This window comes from Hippoglossus stenolepis, chromosome 20 (assembly GCF_022539355.2).
Source record: "Hippoglossus stenolepis isolate QCI-W04-F060 chromosome 20, HSTE1.2, whole genome shotgun sequence".
NCBI lineage: Eukaryota > Metazoa > Chordata > Actinopteri > Pleuronectiformes > Pleuronectidae > Hippoglossus > Hippoglossus stenolepis.
Genome location: NC_061502.1, coordinates 1,628,559 through 1,644,317, shown reverse-complemented (window position 1 = coordinate 1,644,317; position 15,759 = coordinate 1,628,559). Strand labels below are relative to the sequence as shown.

At 40.5% G+C, this 15,759-nt stretch overlaps 1 protein-coding gene across 2 annotated transcripts; it reads left to right on the top strand.

The window, feature by feature from the left end:
* The first annotated feature begins 4,714 nt into the window (after nt 1-4,714).
* LOC118099622 (histone deacetylase 2) lies at nt 4,715-14,597 on the top strand. Of its 2 annotated transcripts, none has more exons than XM_035144308.2 (14): nt 4,715-4,908; nt 6,800-6,912; nt 6,998-7,115; nt 8,158-8,232; nt 8,904-9,042; nt 9,238-9,379; nt 9,616-9,708; nt 10,316-10,424; nt 10,557-10,697; nt 11,492-11,600; nt 12,287-12,417; nt 12,917-13,072; nt 13,156-13,213; nt 14,232-14,597. In XM_035144308.2, the coding sequence occupies exons 1-14, from the start codon at nt 4,854-4,856 to the stop codon at nt 14,260-14,262; spliced, it is 1,470 nt and encodes a 489-aa protein (XP_035000199.1). In that variant the 5' UTR covers nt 4,715-4,853; the 3' UTR covers nt 14,263-14,597. The 2 variants fall into 2 exon arrangements, with proteins under 2 accessions (XP_035000199.1, XP_035000198.1); XM_035144307.2 differs by having other exon boundaries at nt 4,718-4,908; nt 13,150-13,213.
* The last annotated feature ends 1,162 nt before the right edge of the window (nt 14,598-15,759 follow it).

The window sequence follows — 15,759 nt, the reverse complement described above, 5'->3', positions numbered from 1 at the left end:
CAAGCTGCTGCTTGCCTCTGTATTGTTTTAGTTTTGGGAGCAATGTTTCTTTCTGGACATCATCTGTAGAGGCACACTCAATGCTCATAGGGAACTCAGAGGTGCAAGTCTGCTTTGTTCGTCTCGTCACCTCTAAACCACATCAGTGTGAATGTCATAATTTATTCTGCTCAGCAGTTCATTTAGTTCTTTTATTCTATTTGTGTGCACTTTGAATAGTGTTTATTTTGTGTGGGACATTTAAGTTACCCGAACAAGCTCCTCCTCTTGAGACCACTCATTAGGAGGAGCAGGGGCGGCTCCTGGCATTGGCGACATAGGCGGTTGCCTAGGGTGCAAAATGCCGAGAGGGCGGCACAAGAGGCTGATTTATCATGACGTCATACATGCAATGTTAACCAATACAGTAACGTCACACCATCATCCTGTAACCCCGGGGACACACCGGAGGCAGAAGCACCGCAAAGCTCCACGAAAAGATGTCGGCCTCCTTTCCGCGCCCATGTTAATCAATTGGGCTGTTCACACCGGCAGCGAAGTGCCGGGAAGAGCCACGGCCGGCTCGCGATCTTCAGCGATGGTTTCAGGGTCTGTTATCAATTTTTTTTCGCTTGCCGCAAGTGAATCTTGCCAGAAAACACACTGATAATCGATATTAAACGATATAAGCAGCTGCTCACAGGAGAATTGGCGCTTCCGCCTCCGGTGTGTCAAAGATGAGTCAAAAAAGGATAAAATGATCGGGTGCACAATTCAGAAAGCGCCGCAAAGTAGAGGAGGAGAAGAAAGAACAATATAGAGGTAAGAATCCCCACGATTGTGCACATCATTAATGTTTATTTTTGTCGACATGAATAGCTAGCTAGCTGTCAGTACAGCAGATTTCAGACTCTTTTTATATTTTTTATAGCCTACAATTTTGTCTGCCTGTGTGTGCATCTGTACACAGTACAAAAGTTCTTGGGGATGCATGACAATTTGCGTGTGTATGTTGGGGGGCGCCAATCTGAAATCTTAGCTAGGGCTCCAACATTGCCAGAGCCGGCCCTGTGTGAAACGCAAACTCCTGAGAAAGTCCACTTGTTTGGACAGCGGCTATTTTTGATGATGTTTTCAACAGAGTACAAACATTTGAAACTAATTGATTTGTTTTGTTACACTCTAAAAACTAATACCTTGTCTCAACAAAGAAAATTAACACAACAGTTTGCGTTGATCTTTTTGGGTCACGGTAACTTATTAAGAAATTACCTTCAAACAACAACCAACATTGAGTTAGGTCCATTAGCTTTTCCTCTGCAATGAATATAGGTATTTTTAATTTCTACATACTTAAGAATTGTTACAATAAACACAAAAGTTTAAGTTGAATACTGCTTCAAATTAAGTTGTTCCAACTACTTTTTCCACATTATTGAAAGGATTTTTTAAGTCTTTTTTTCTTAATTTGAATAATTATGAACACAAGTGTTTAAGTTGACAACCATTTAAAAATTGTATTTGCTCCAATTAGATTTTCTTCAGTAGTTTTTAGCTTTTTAACAGTATTTGTTCTTGTAGCTTTGAAGAAATCAATTAATTCACATCAAAATTGTTTTGCAATTAACTTTTTTTTATTTTGACCTGCAGTTATGTACAAAACTCTGAACATACAGTATGTAAATGTAAAAGTCCACTCAACATATCAAAATAGTGTTTTGAGATTTGGCACTATGGCAATGGTTTCAGTCCATCGAGATCAAGGAACAGTTCCTGAGACACAAAGAATATAGATAAAGTTCCTTTGGTTTCCTCAACCAGGACGGTTGCTGTCTTGTGGTGAGGTCCAGGGGTTAACTGCTGATCATCGATGATGGCAAATTTCATCACATGCCTATCAAGGCATGCCTCAAACTCTTCGGTGTACTGTAAAGCAAATGAAAAGATACGTTAGCATGTTCAAGATAATGAACTGGATGATTACTCTACACTTTTTACACTGTCCAATAATTCAAATGGTCTAAATAGATTGCATCAATAAACATGAGTAAAATATTGTATCATGGTAAGATAACAGATGCTTATTTTTTTTCTTTTATCATCAAATTTAAACAGCATGTTATATGGCCAAATTGGCCCACTTAAAGTGGTAGTTCACCGAGAAAGGAAACTTCACTCATTATCTACTCACCACTATTCCGATGGAGGGGTGGTGAAGTGTTAGAGTCCACAAAACACTTTTGGAGTCTCAGGGGTAAACAGTGTTGCAGCCAAATCCAATACAATGGAAGTTTCAAAAAATTTCAAATGTAATAAAACAGAAAAAAAACATAGCATGCCTCCATACTGCTCGTGTGGTGTCATCCAAGCTCCAAGCCCCGACATTTGTATTCGACTCGAAACGGCATAATTTACAGCATGTTTTAAAAATAAAAGTCCCCAACCGGAAGACGCGATGCTAGCGGATATAGCGATCCTAACGCGCACCTCGTGCGTGCCCTTGGACGAGAGCTTGTGTGCAGTGTGTGTGCGTGTGAACGTGAACGTGACTCCAGGGGAGGATATCACAGGACATTTAGGCTGAAAACATGGTGTAAATGACACCGTTTCAGGACGTATATGAATGTCGGGGCTTGCGGACACTTGGATGACACCACAGGAGCAGTATGGAGGCGTTTTATGTTTTTTTCTGATGTTTTATTTACATCTGAAAAATGAATCACCATTTACTTCAATTGTATTTGTAGAGAATGACTGAATTTTCATTTTTCTGTGAACTATCCCTTTTAAAAAAACGACAACATTACAACTTGGACTTCAACCCAAGTGGTCAACGTAAAATTTGTATTGGTTAAAGGATTTTTACATTCTTTCATTAATTTTTTCTCTCTTTGCTCTCTTTGAATGCACAACAGTTGCAGCATGTTTAAGTGACTTCAGACTGATTTCCATTCAAAAATTGAACCAATAATATCACTGTTTTAAATTCAAAATACATAGACTTATATTCCAAAAAAACTTACCTGAGTTGCATCAAATAATGCAGGGCATCGCTCCATAAAGTCTTTGATTGCATGGGCCTCATAAGTGATTTCTTGCCTACAAAGAGAGAACGTTGTGGCCATTTTCTGGGCAACCACTTGGGATTTTCCCCTTTTTGTCACTTCACATGTTTGCAACATGCAACTTCATCACGAGAAGTGACTACATCCTACACACTGAACCTTTAAATCATGTTAATATTAAACAACTTAGAAAAAAGTCACCTCACAGGAAGAAAGTTCTGGGTTTGAAGTATTTCTGTGTGACCCCCAATAATTCCTCTACAAGGATCAAGTGAGTGGGAAGTGAAAATGTCTTTCACATGAGATAAGACATATAACCATTCGACGACGTAAGCAGACACACTAATATGAGATTTAAAGAAAGAATTTGCCACACGGTGTTAATCTGGTCCACTTCTTGTGGACAAGTGTAGACCAGAATATAAAAAAAGATAATGCTGACATCTAGTGTTGTGTCAGAGCAGTAAATAAAGTGCTGTGGGTTCAAATAATTACATTTGCAGAGACCATAGCAAGCATGATCGAGGACCATGGCCAGGGGGTCGCTGGCCCCAGCAGAAATCGGATTGGCCTGTGAAGTGCCCCTGTCCTGTCAGGTGTCTTTTAAAAAAATGTTTTAATAAACTAGTCACTTACTAAACAACAATTATGAAATCATTTGTTAACTTTTTTTTATTTTCTGAGCGTTTTTTTAAGTAGGCAGTGCGTTTGAATATGGAACAATTTCAAAATATATTCGATGTGTGGCTTTGCTCAGAACTATAGAGCTACCAGGAAACAAAGGATGACTTAAATGTGCACCTTAATGAATTAGGAACTGTGTACGGATGTCGGACATGTAATTGGCCTCTGTGTGAATGGTGGCCCTTTTATGGCCCCTGAATTAGAAAAATTCTACAGATTTCTTGATACTCTGATTCATAAAATAAGTAAGTATAGATTATCTGTCAGCCACATTCTCACTCATACCTGCACATTTACTTACTTTACAGCAAAAAAAACGTACCCAGCCATGATATTCTTCTCCTTCTTCAATGAGGTTTTACCATACAGCAGCTGGCATGCAACGTGTTGCATTAGTGCCCCCTTCAGTTTTCATTCTTCCTCACTTTCCATTTATTTCTTAAGTCTTCTGTCCAGTCCCGTCTCCCTTAAAAATCTAAAGAACAGTTTTCTCCCTTGCTGACACTCTCCACGTTCTAATGTGCTTTCAACAGTGTTCAATATTGGTCCTATTTTGTGTAGTTGTTCCATCAGTCATTTCTTTCTTTATCCTGTAGATTTCCTGCATGCTGTCCGGATGTGTTCTATTGTTTCTAGTTCTAGATATTGGTTCGAAAATACCCCTTGCATGTTTTCCTATCATATGAAGTGTACTGTTGAGTGAATGTGTGAATTTCCATTTTGGGGTGAACTATCCCTTTAATACCCTGCCCCTACTCCTCGACATATTGACCTCATTCTGGATTGCATAGAAATGTCTTCCTTTATTTGCTGCCACTGTTGACTTGCTCTCCCCCACACATCGCGGTTGCCCTCTGGTTCGGATCATTTGAGGCTGACCTCCTCAGCTCCAGCCCTGGTGTAGACATGACGGTGTCTTCACTTCCGGTCCACTTTCTAACCCCGGACTGTTAATGAGCGAAGAACCTCTATATACAAGAGGTCCGCCCCGCCCCCCCCGCTGCAGCTGCTCCTCCCACTGAGCCGCGCTCCGCACCGTCTGTCGCTCCTGGTCCCTTCCGTTCATCTTTACGTCTGCTCAAGCCAACTCCAACCAACTTTCAGAAGGAGGCAAAGTACCGCAACATGGCGTACACGACTGCGGGTGGGACGAAGAAGAAGGTCTGCTACTACTACGACGGTACGGGACATCCGGAGTGTCCGAATGGAGCTCGGGCTCGGGCAGGCTAGCGCTAGCCCGCTTAGCTAGCCCGCTTAGCTGGCGCTGCCGCGGATTGAATGGTGTCGCACACTAGTTAGCTAACAAGCAGGCTAGCGTTAATGACCATCGGTGAAGTGGCGCCTGTGGTCCCTCTACGTGTTAAGTGGGTTTTAAAGCACGTAGCGAACCAAATGCACACTTTGTTTGCTTTTTACTTAAAACCAACCAGGATGTGTAAATGAACGTTAGATACGGTTAATTGTGTGTTTTTAGCTTGACGTTAACGTGCGTGTAAGTGAAACCGCACCGTGGATTCCCATCATTGTTTGAGCTTTGTATTTGCGGCCGTGCGTCAGGCCTTGTGCGTCGTGTGTGTGTGTGTGTGTGTGTTTTTTCTACGAACCCCAGTGAGTTCACGAAACGAAGGAGAAAGTGCAGGAAGTTAAGTTTTACAGCCACATCGGGTTCAGGCCTAAGTGCAGCGGGACATTAGTGAGTGCCTGTGCCCGTTGGAGCCCAGCGACATTTTACTGGAGAGGAAACCGAGTGAGGAAGGAAGCGAACCATCGGGTCCAGTTCATTATGTTGCACTTTGAAATATAACGACCCAAATACACGATAATCTCCAAACACAAACCCCTCCTGACTGAAAGAGACTACACATGATCTCCACTAGTGTTCTCTATGAGCCATCAGCTGGGCCTGCGCTTCTATGGATCTACTGTGGAGCAGTGCTACGAACTGTGTGTTTGATAGATAGATATTAGATGGTACTTTACTATCTAATATAGTTTACTCTTTACTTATATAGTACTTAATTGATCCCAAATTGGGAAATGGTTGTTACAGCGGCAGGTCAACGGCATTGCACATAAAGAGAAGTGGCAATAAAACAGTTGCGAAGAATTAAAATAGACCAAAATAAAATGTAATAAACATTAAATTAAATTAAAACTATACATACTCCTTTAGTAGATGACAACAATAAAGTACTATAATACACAGTAAAGTACCAAAATATAATAGAACAAAGAATAAGCTTATAAACAAGAGATAAAATACAAGAGATGACAAACTATGTACAGGGGGAAAGTGTTCGAAAGCCGCCCTGCATTCATTTTGCATGCACTCCATGTTTTACAGTTCTGCAGTATGCATGCATATTCAGCCACTGTTTGAATTATGACATTTTTAAATCTTATAAGTCGAATGTTATCATATTGGTGCTGGTCTTATTTGTTTATTTTATTTGTATTTTTTTTCTCACTTGATTTCAGTATGACTCTTTCTTTTTAGACTAGGCAACTCAGTGTGACACCTCAAAAGGACAAGGCTGGCTAAATACTGTTTTGGTGAATTCAATTTCCATAACACCAAATCAATAAACCAACAGTCAGTTTTAATCCACTGCAGAAATATATCCATAAACATGCATTGAGCCCTCCCTGTTTAGGTAATGTGCTGTTTAATTACTGCTCATTTGAAAAATATATAATATACTTGTATTTATTTCTTCAGTAGGAACCAATAGACTTGGGTCAAGTCAGACATTTTTTAGAGACCGTCACAGACTCTCTTCATTCGATTTTTTTTCGACAGAAATCTCACCTTGTGAGTCCATGTGGAAATAATGTAGAATTATAATTTCTATGTGAAACATAGTTTGATTGGCTGCAGCATGTATATATGAATAATGGTCCAGTTTGAAGTTATAGAAGTGCTCATTAGCCATGGGACTTGTTTTCAGTGGGACAGACATCAACACAATACCAATAGTTGAACAATATTGTTTTTAGACTGCACAAGACAAACGTATACTATGATCTCTGAATGTGGGATTCAGACTATGTTTTCAATGTTTCTGTTGCAGGTGACGTAGGAAATTACTACTATGGACAGGGCCACCCCATGAAACCACATAGAATCAGGATGACTCACAACCTGCTTCTGAACTATGGACTGTACAGGAAAATGGAAATCTACGTACGTTTCTTTGCAACTTTCATTATGTGCTGTACTGTTGAAGCAGAGCGTGTAGGTGGACCAACTGCTTCATTTTTTGTTTCAGAGACCACACAAGGCCACAGCAGAGGAGATGACCAAATATCACAGCGATGACTACATCAAGTTCCTCAAGTACATACGGCCGGACAACATGCCTGAGTTCAGCAAGCAGATGCAGCGCTGTGAGTAGTCTGTGGGCTCCTTGCGAAGGCTTCCCAGCAGGCCCCCATCTAACAACTTTCTTCATTTTTGATTAATTTGTTGATTATTTCATAGCTTATTCATTGTTAAGTTTATACATTGGCAGAAAGAGACCACAATTACACAGTTCAAGGAGACTTCATCAATGTCCAGTATTGTCTAAAAAACACTTCAATTCCAAATGAATTTAGTTTACAATGGCAGAATATAAATTTGATTAAAATAACAAAAACTCACAGTGGAAAACCTATTTATAAAATGTTCTTTTTGGTAACAGAGCTTAACTCTCGGCTGAGTCACATTCTCCAGACTCTGTTGGCTGTGGTTCACAAACGGGTCCCAGTGTCTCTCACACAATCTTATTTAATCACTACCGAGGCTGCAGGACAGTCCGGACACCAGAGCATCCCAGCAGCACATGTTCAACTCTGACTCAGCTTTACATCTATCCCCCTGTAAACTATGGCAGGAGGAACCAAAATGATTTGCTGCACACAGGTCTACAATGAAGACTTAGAGTTAGCAAACAGATTTTGCGTGATATTGGAGAAATGGACCGACTGAAATATAATGATTGAGTATCCGACCATTCAGGCATGTTCAGCACTCCAAACACCACCCCAAAGGTTTCTGTACTTTTTAAGTACTACCTCTGAGCAGGGACCTTTTGGGAGGTGTAACGGTTTCCCTGGGTAATATTTCCTTGGGGAAATATCCTGTGTTGTGTGTCCACAGTTATAGTTTATAGGTAGATATTGATCAGCTGAGCTTGTATTTTAGCATCACCAGCCACAGCTCTGCCTGTCTGCCCCTCCAACACATCCTGTGGCTGAATCCACCATGACACCACACACAGTCCTGCTCTTTAAGGTTGTTGTAGCATTATGTTTTAGTGCAAAAGGTCAAAACAAAGTGATTACATCCATATTGCAGAGAGGATACTTTTTTACGAGACAACTTGTACTCCAAGGTGTTGATGTGGTTGTATTCAGTGGATGATCTCTCACATTTTTTTTCTTGCAGTCAATGTTGGAGAGGACTGTCCTGTGTTCGATGGGTTGTTTGAGTTCTGCCAACTCTCTGCTGGTGGCTCTGCTGGTAAGTCAGAAGAAAACAGAGTTGTCTTTGCAGTAGATGTTGTCCATATATGTGCAGGCTGCAGTGTCTGTCTCTCGCTGGGACTCTGTGCGGTCACTGTCACTAACCAGAGACACTGGCCAGTATCAGCGAACACCTTCACAACTGTCATCAGATGTTTCAAATCCTGATTGCTGCTTTGAAGTACATGATTTCTTTTTTCACTCAAGTCCTGTCAACATCCAGTTAGTAAGGAGCACAGTCAGAATTGTATTTTGTCATAATGTTCTTGTTTGACCCCAACCCTTCGAGAAAGAGGCTAATAAATAAAACAGGTTTTTATGGAGTTTAATGAATGAAACATTGTTGGGATAGTTAGCATACTGTCATTATTCCCTCTGTAGTGGTTGTCCTTTCTGAATGACGTGTTATCTGTTGCTGAACCTGTGCTCACCATAAGTTGTAGTGGTCAGATGACTCGCTCTGTTAATAACTTTTAATCCATGGTTGGATAGCACAGTGTACAACTGTGTCAAGCTAACATAAACAAGTTCTGTACAGTCACACATTTGCAGCATGAAATCAGGGCATGAAATACACAAACTGAATCTTGTTGGGAAATGAGAGAAGTTCGTACAGAGTCATATACATTTTTATGAGACTGTAAAAAGTGTGTTCTGTGTTGTGTTCAGCTGGTGCAGTGAAACTGAACCGACAGCAGACTGACATTGCAGTGAACTGGGCAGGAGGACTTCACCACGCAAAGAAGTCTGAAGCCTCTGGATTCTGCTACGTTAATGACATTGTGCTGGCCATCTTGGAGCTGCTCAAGTGAGTGTCACAAACAGCTTGATAAAACTCAACTTTGTGAGAGGGCATTTACATCCAAACGCATGAAAGCACTTTTCTCCAAAGCATTGTCTTAGGGACCTTATTTTTCAGGTTTTGTCTTGTGAAAATACAGTATTAACCAGAGTATTTTTTGTACTTTCCTCTCCTTTATATAATATGATCCCTCTCTTCCAGGTACCACCAGAGGGTGCTCTACATTGATATAGACATCCACCATGGGGACGGAGTGGAGGAGGCCTTCTTCACCACAGACAGGGTCATGACTGTGTCTTTCCATAAATATGGGGAGTACTTCCCTGGAACCGGAGACCTCAGGGTGAGCATCAGTCTTTGTTCTCACTTAGATACGGGTCAAGATGTTTACATGAAAACAACCAGCATGAGATTTCTACTTGCATAGGCATTGAAGTAGAAGAGGATTTTATTAGTGTAAGACAACAAACTAATGTGAATGTTAAATGAATGAAAATGCAAAGTAGTCCTCTGATTAAAAACTCTAATAATTTAGTAACATGCCTGCCTGTTTTCTACTATACTGACCTCTTTATTTAGGATATTGGAGCTGGAAAGGGCAAATACTATGCTGTCAACTTCCCTCTGCGTGATGGTATTGACGATGAGTCATACGAGCAAATCTTCAAGCCTGTGAGTACAACTTTTTTTCCATTGCAAATATCGTTGACATTTTCAGATTCACACTTAAACCTGAAAGCGATGCCATTGTGGCACATGTTAATGTTGATGTGTTATTGGTTGTTTTTTCCAGCAGCGTCCACATTGCACGGAGATGGAAAAATCTCAACCTTTTTCAAAGGCAGCAAAAGTGCTGTGAGTCATGTGACTGGTGATTACATCAGACACATGCAACTAGGTGTTTCACAAACTAGTCGACTATGAAAACCACTTGTCGACACTGTGCATCGTTTGAGACTAGTTGCTCATGGAGGTTTAGCGAGTTGCAGTGATAAGGCAGTGGCATTTAAAGCAGATATGTAACAGGGGGCGCTCTTGTTTTTGACATGCAGTTGACAAGTCATATTTTTCATGTGGGCCATTTGACTATCCCAGCAGCAGCGCTGTTTTTCTTCTCCACATAATCGAGCATTAAAGCTACTGAGGGATTTACAGTTCAGGAAATCAGTTTCTTTGTTTTGAGTCTTTTTGCCAAACTATATTCAAATATAACTGTTTAAAGGATGATGCACTCTATCTTTCAACACTTCCTGAGTGTGATTCTTCTGTGAGCCTGCAGGTGATGGCCAAGGTGATGGAGATGTACCAACCCAGTGCTGTGGTTCTTCAGTGTGGTGCAGACTCTCTCTCAGGAGACCGCCTCGGCTGCTTTAACCTCACCATCCGCGGTACAGACGCAAAGATTAACACAAAGCTGTCTAAAAATTGCTTATATTTTCTTAATATTCAGTTTTGAAAAACAGGTGTATTGCTTAGGTTTTTATTAGTCATCGTTACATTGTGACTTTTGGTCCCCCTAGGGCACGCCAAGTGTGTGGAGTACATGAAGACCTTCAACCTCCCAATGCTCATGCTGGGTGGAGGAGGATACACCATCCGTAACGTGGCCCGCTGCTGGACCTATGAGACGGCTGTGGCTCTGGATACAGAGATCCCTGATGGTTTGTAACTGATTTCATCTCAATGAATATGAAGAATGCTAAAAATGTCAATTCAATAGGCCAGTGCTGTGTTTTTTTCAACCTTTTTTGCATCATGAGTACTGTGGCATCCCTAACTGAATGTGTTTAAGTTAGGACACGTTCACACAGCTAAAAGAATGTGGCCACATGTGTTCTAGACTACCTCCAAAAATGGCCACAGTTGTTTGATCTTAAATTTAGCCCACAATGCATCTTGGGTGCATTCACACTTGTACTAAGAGCTTGTGATGGGATCACAAGTGATGTTGGTACCAGGTCTTAACATGGCCAAAATGTGTGCGTGATACCCAGCTTTCGTGCTTGACTCCACTTCATCTACAGCTCACTCTGAGTGTTGGGGTGTTGGATGAAATTGAGGGGTCGGTGGTGAGAGAATGTTGAATGACCTCACCTCTGGAAAGAGTCCGTCTGCCTACCTTTCCTCACAGGGAGCTGAGCCAGCAGACTGTCTGTTCCAATGAGTGTGTGCAACATAAAGACAGGGTTTGTAATCACAGGCTGTGGAATGGACCAGAAGTCTTCTTAATGGGATTTTAGGACATTAACTGAAGTCTCGGCTCATTTCATTTCATCCTCCCCTCAGTCAGGTTGCGTGTCGGTTATAAACCCTCAGTAAATCATATTAACAGGTGTGATTTGGCTGCTTTTTCCGATCACTTGACGCTCTATCTGCAGCGCACATCTCTTCTACAGCTGTGTTTATCCTAGTTCTCACAGATGGGTGACTCTTCTCAATGATGTCTCTGTTACAGAACTGCCCTACAATGACTACTTTGAATACTTTGGACCTGACTTCAAGCTGCACATCAGCCCCTCCAACATGACCAATCAGAACACACGAGAGTACATGGAAAAGATCAAGTAAGTGTGGAGTCATTTGATGAGTAAGAACTAAGCTGCAGTAGATTTTAAATGTATTATTACTGCTAGTTATTTAAACCTTACAGTGTGTGTGGTGATAATCTAAGTCTTAGATCAAGCTTGAATTTCTGGATTTTTCTGGAGCTTTCAGTCACGTCTCATGGTCTTGATCAGTGGATTGTTCAGTGTGAGGCTGAGAAATCTCTGGTCATTGGTCGTTTGTTGAAAGTATTATTAGATGCCCTCAGCCCCCTCAATGGGTATTTATCCACATATTCCTTTGTATGTGCTCCAGTGACCACACCTCAGCTTCTTTGACATTACCGTCCCAGCTGCTCTACTCTGAAAGTTATATAAATACAGACCATTAAAGTGAAATGTCACATTTATCTTAGAACTTCAGTCAGTTCTTTTCAGTGTATTTACGGTAGAGCAAAGAGTGTCCTCTCAGGTAGTCTGTACGAACCAAACGCGTAATAAACACATACTCATCAAGTATATGGGTGACAGCAGATGCTCACTTCACTTTTTAAAATTCAACTTTTCTACATCAATGTCACAGACTGCTGTCAGAGCACTTGTAACAAATATCCCTGTGTCCATGTGAAAGTGCATCTGATGGTTTGTTATTTAAACTCCTCCTGAGTGACCTGAACACGTTGGTTTGTGTGAATGTGACTGTTCAGGCAGCGGCTGTACGAGAACCTGCGGATGCTTCCTCACGCTCCTGGAGTTCAGATGCAGGCCGTCGCAGAGGACGCTGTCCCAGATGACGCCATGGAAGAGGACACGGAGGATCCTGACAAACGCTTGTCCAGTAAGACGATCTCTCTTTACCCCACACTCAGTTGATGATATTCAGTAACTAATGTGCCCATGTTTATCTGTAGGAGTTCCAACATTTTATTTCGGTTTGAGTCTCCAAAGAAGTGTACTGCAAAAAGTCATTAACCCTAAGTAGAAATAACGAAAGAGATAAAAAGTGTGAATGTGATCTTTTTATGAAAACACACACTGTCATTCATAGTTGAACATTTCAGTTTACATACACAGCAGCAAAAACTAAGTTCAAAATACAAATACCACACTGTAAGCATTACTCTGTTATATATAAAAGTCTGTATTTAAACTGTTAAGTAAAACTATTAATGTATTAAAATGATCTTAAAGCATAAAAAGAAACATATCTGTGACTGTTCTGCTATCATATATTCTATCATAAGAATATTATTACTCGTGCATTAATGTACACACTGCTACACAAGCAATCTGACTGTCATGTTGTTAATCGGTGTCCTGTTGTCGTGTGGTTGCAGTTCGTGCCACAGATAAGAGGATAGCATGCGATGAAGAGTTCTCTGACTCTGAGGATGAGGGCGAGGGTGGCAGGAGGAATGTGTCCAATCAGAAGAAGGGAGCGAAAAGGCCCAGAGCTGATGATGACGACAAGGAAGCAGAGGAGAAGAAAACTGGTGGGTGCTCTCAAATTGTTTTTCAAAAGCAGTGGAAATTTTCGTTTCTACATGTGACTTATTTGTTCTCCGTCTAGTTGTAGAGATTAAAGAGGAAGAGAAAACCAAGGAGAGCAGTCCTGAGAAGACGGAGACAAAAAGGTGACAAATCTCTCTGTTTATGTTTGTTCAAAGACTTGTTTTCTCACACATGTACACAAAAGATTGGTATTATTTCTGCATTTCTCCCATTTTCTCATTTCTTAATTTATAACAGCATTCAGTAGCCATGAGTTTAGGGCTGTGTTCACACCTGACTGGCCTAGACTCCCTTCACGTTCTGCTCAGAAAATGTGTCTTGCTCATCAGGCTACACTTAATAATGCAAAAGTAAAAACATCTATTTTAGATTTTGGTACATTTAGCTGAAATATCAATATTCAGACATTGAATTTTGGGATTTAAAACAAACTAAATTAGATTATGCCTAAATTCACTCTAAATGTAACTAAAAACGCATTTTTGTTTTTGATTATGAATGTAATGGACTATAAAAAATAAAATTTGAATGTCACTTGGCAGAGCTCTTACTTACCTCTGCTAAGGCCCATTAGTCAGCTTAAATTCAATCAAGCAGAACCACATTTCACACATTGATAAATATCAATGTTAAAGTTAAATATGGCCCAATGTTAAAGAAAATGAACAATTCCTGTATCAGACATTTAAAGGGTTCTTCCCTGACACATACCACATCCTTCCACCAAGTTTTATGGAAATCTGTTAAGTTATTTTGTGTTATCTTACTTACAAACTAACAAACATACAAAAACCTTGGGTGAGTTCAAATATTGTCCCTGGTGGTGACAGCTCTGCTCATGCAGTTAAAATAAGTTACTTTTCAGCATGAGGTTGTTTATAATCAGGAAACAGATTTCTTGTGTTCACGTAGGTTTACTTTATCTCAGTATTCCAGTACACTACATCTCTATCTTTGTGTTTACTTTCCACAGAAGGTGTTTAGTCAGATTCTAATGAAAATGTATAGTAGAATGGTTTCCTCTAATAGTCTGTCTGGAGTGTATAAATAGAAAAAAGTAGTTCAAATGTTTTCATTAGGCCAATTGATATTTTAGCTATTTCTATAAATCTTCAACTTCAACTCTCTTGTCTTATCCAGTGTGAAGACCGAGCAGCCCACCAGTGACTGACTGGTTCTGAGGCGAACCCTGCGGTGCTGTCCACCCTCAAGGATCCAACTCTGCCACAATTCACCGTCAGAAGCATTATATTTATTGTGACTCCATTTTCTACTTGTAAATCTCTTATGAAGCGTCAGCCTCTCTCTTTGTGTAGTCTACCAGCGGATCACCTGAATCCACTACTTGAATTTGACGTCCTTTGATACCCGTTTGATTCCAATGTGCTTGATCTTCTGAAGGAAACTGGCTTGTTTTTAAAGAAACGGCAGGTCATCTAAAGTGGAACCTGCAGTGACTTTTGAATTTTGATATATTGCATTTGTCAATAAAACTTTTTATACTAATCTGTTAATGTGTTTTGTGGTAACTGCTGGGCTCAATGATCTGAGTTGTGTGTAATAACAATGTACAGCCACAGGGGGGCGCCTTGACCTAAGATATCTGAAGCAGCAGGTGCAGTGCTGGTTGTAGGAGCCACTATTGTGTGGTTTTATATATAATTAGAAAAACACTAAAGTATAAGATGAATAAAATATGCCTCACTTGCTTTTCACTGTTACATATTTAGGGAACACTGTAGTTGAAGTTGTGTTCCAGGTTATGTCACCTGTGTCTTTTTAAGTTGTGACAAATTGAAAAGTTTCTCCAAATCATTTGCAAATGTTCGAACATGAGCTTCTATCAGCATTGATTCCTTCAAAGCTGTCAGAAACTTTGAAATGTCAGAGTTTTGGATGAATTTGAATCTGTGGATTAAAACTTCAGACCAGAGACTTGTATTAACTGACCAGTTTAAAAGTAAACATTTGATTTTAACGTTTAGGTTTAAGCTACTTATTGTCTCCACATGCAATGCTGAACCATTCAGCCGAGACTGAATACGATGATGTTTGTGATGCAGTGGAATGAAGTAGACTGTATTAAAATGGTGCACAGTCACTTCGAGGAGTTGGCTCTCTGGAGCAACTTCCTCTTTCTGGTTGGGATCTCCATTTGCAGTTTTGGTCATTGACTGGAAATAGAGTGACGCCAGCTTGAGTAGACCGACTGCTGTCTCTAAGCCTTTCACCTGCTTGCCTGTTCTCTCAAGTCTCAAACACTCACTTTCCATGTCACAGTGTCCTGCGGTCCCTTGAGTTTCACTCTGGTTTTCTCTTGTTGACAGAACAGTGAGAGTAAGGAACTGAGGAGTCTGATACCAGGGGTTGTCAGAGTCTGAGAATATGGGCCTCACCTCAGAGAAAAGCTTGAAGAAAGTCCCCCCCCCCTCTCCACACCTTAGTTTACTTGCCTAGTTGCACCCAATTTGTTGAGCTGAAGCTTATTTCTATTTAATAGACAATTGAACAAAGATAAACTAAAGCTGCTGTTTGAAATTCTTTCTTTGAGTCCATAAAAAGGTCTGTGCTGGGCATTTATCAGGAAAGAAAAAAACATTTAGGCTTTTCTACATAATCTGCTTTTGATAATGTCATATTTTTTCACTTCACTGAAAACTGCTCTATC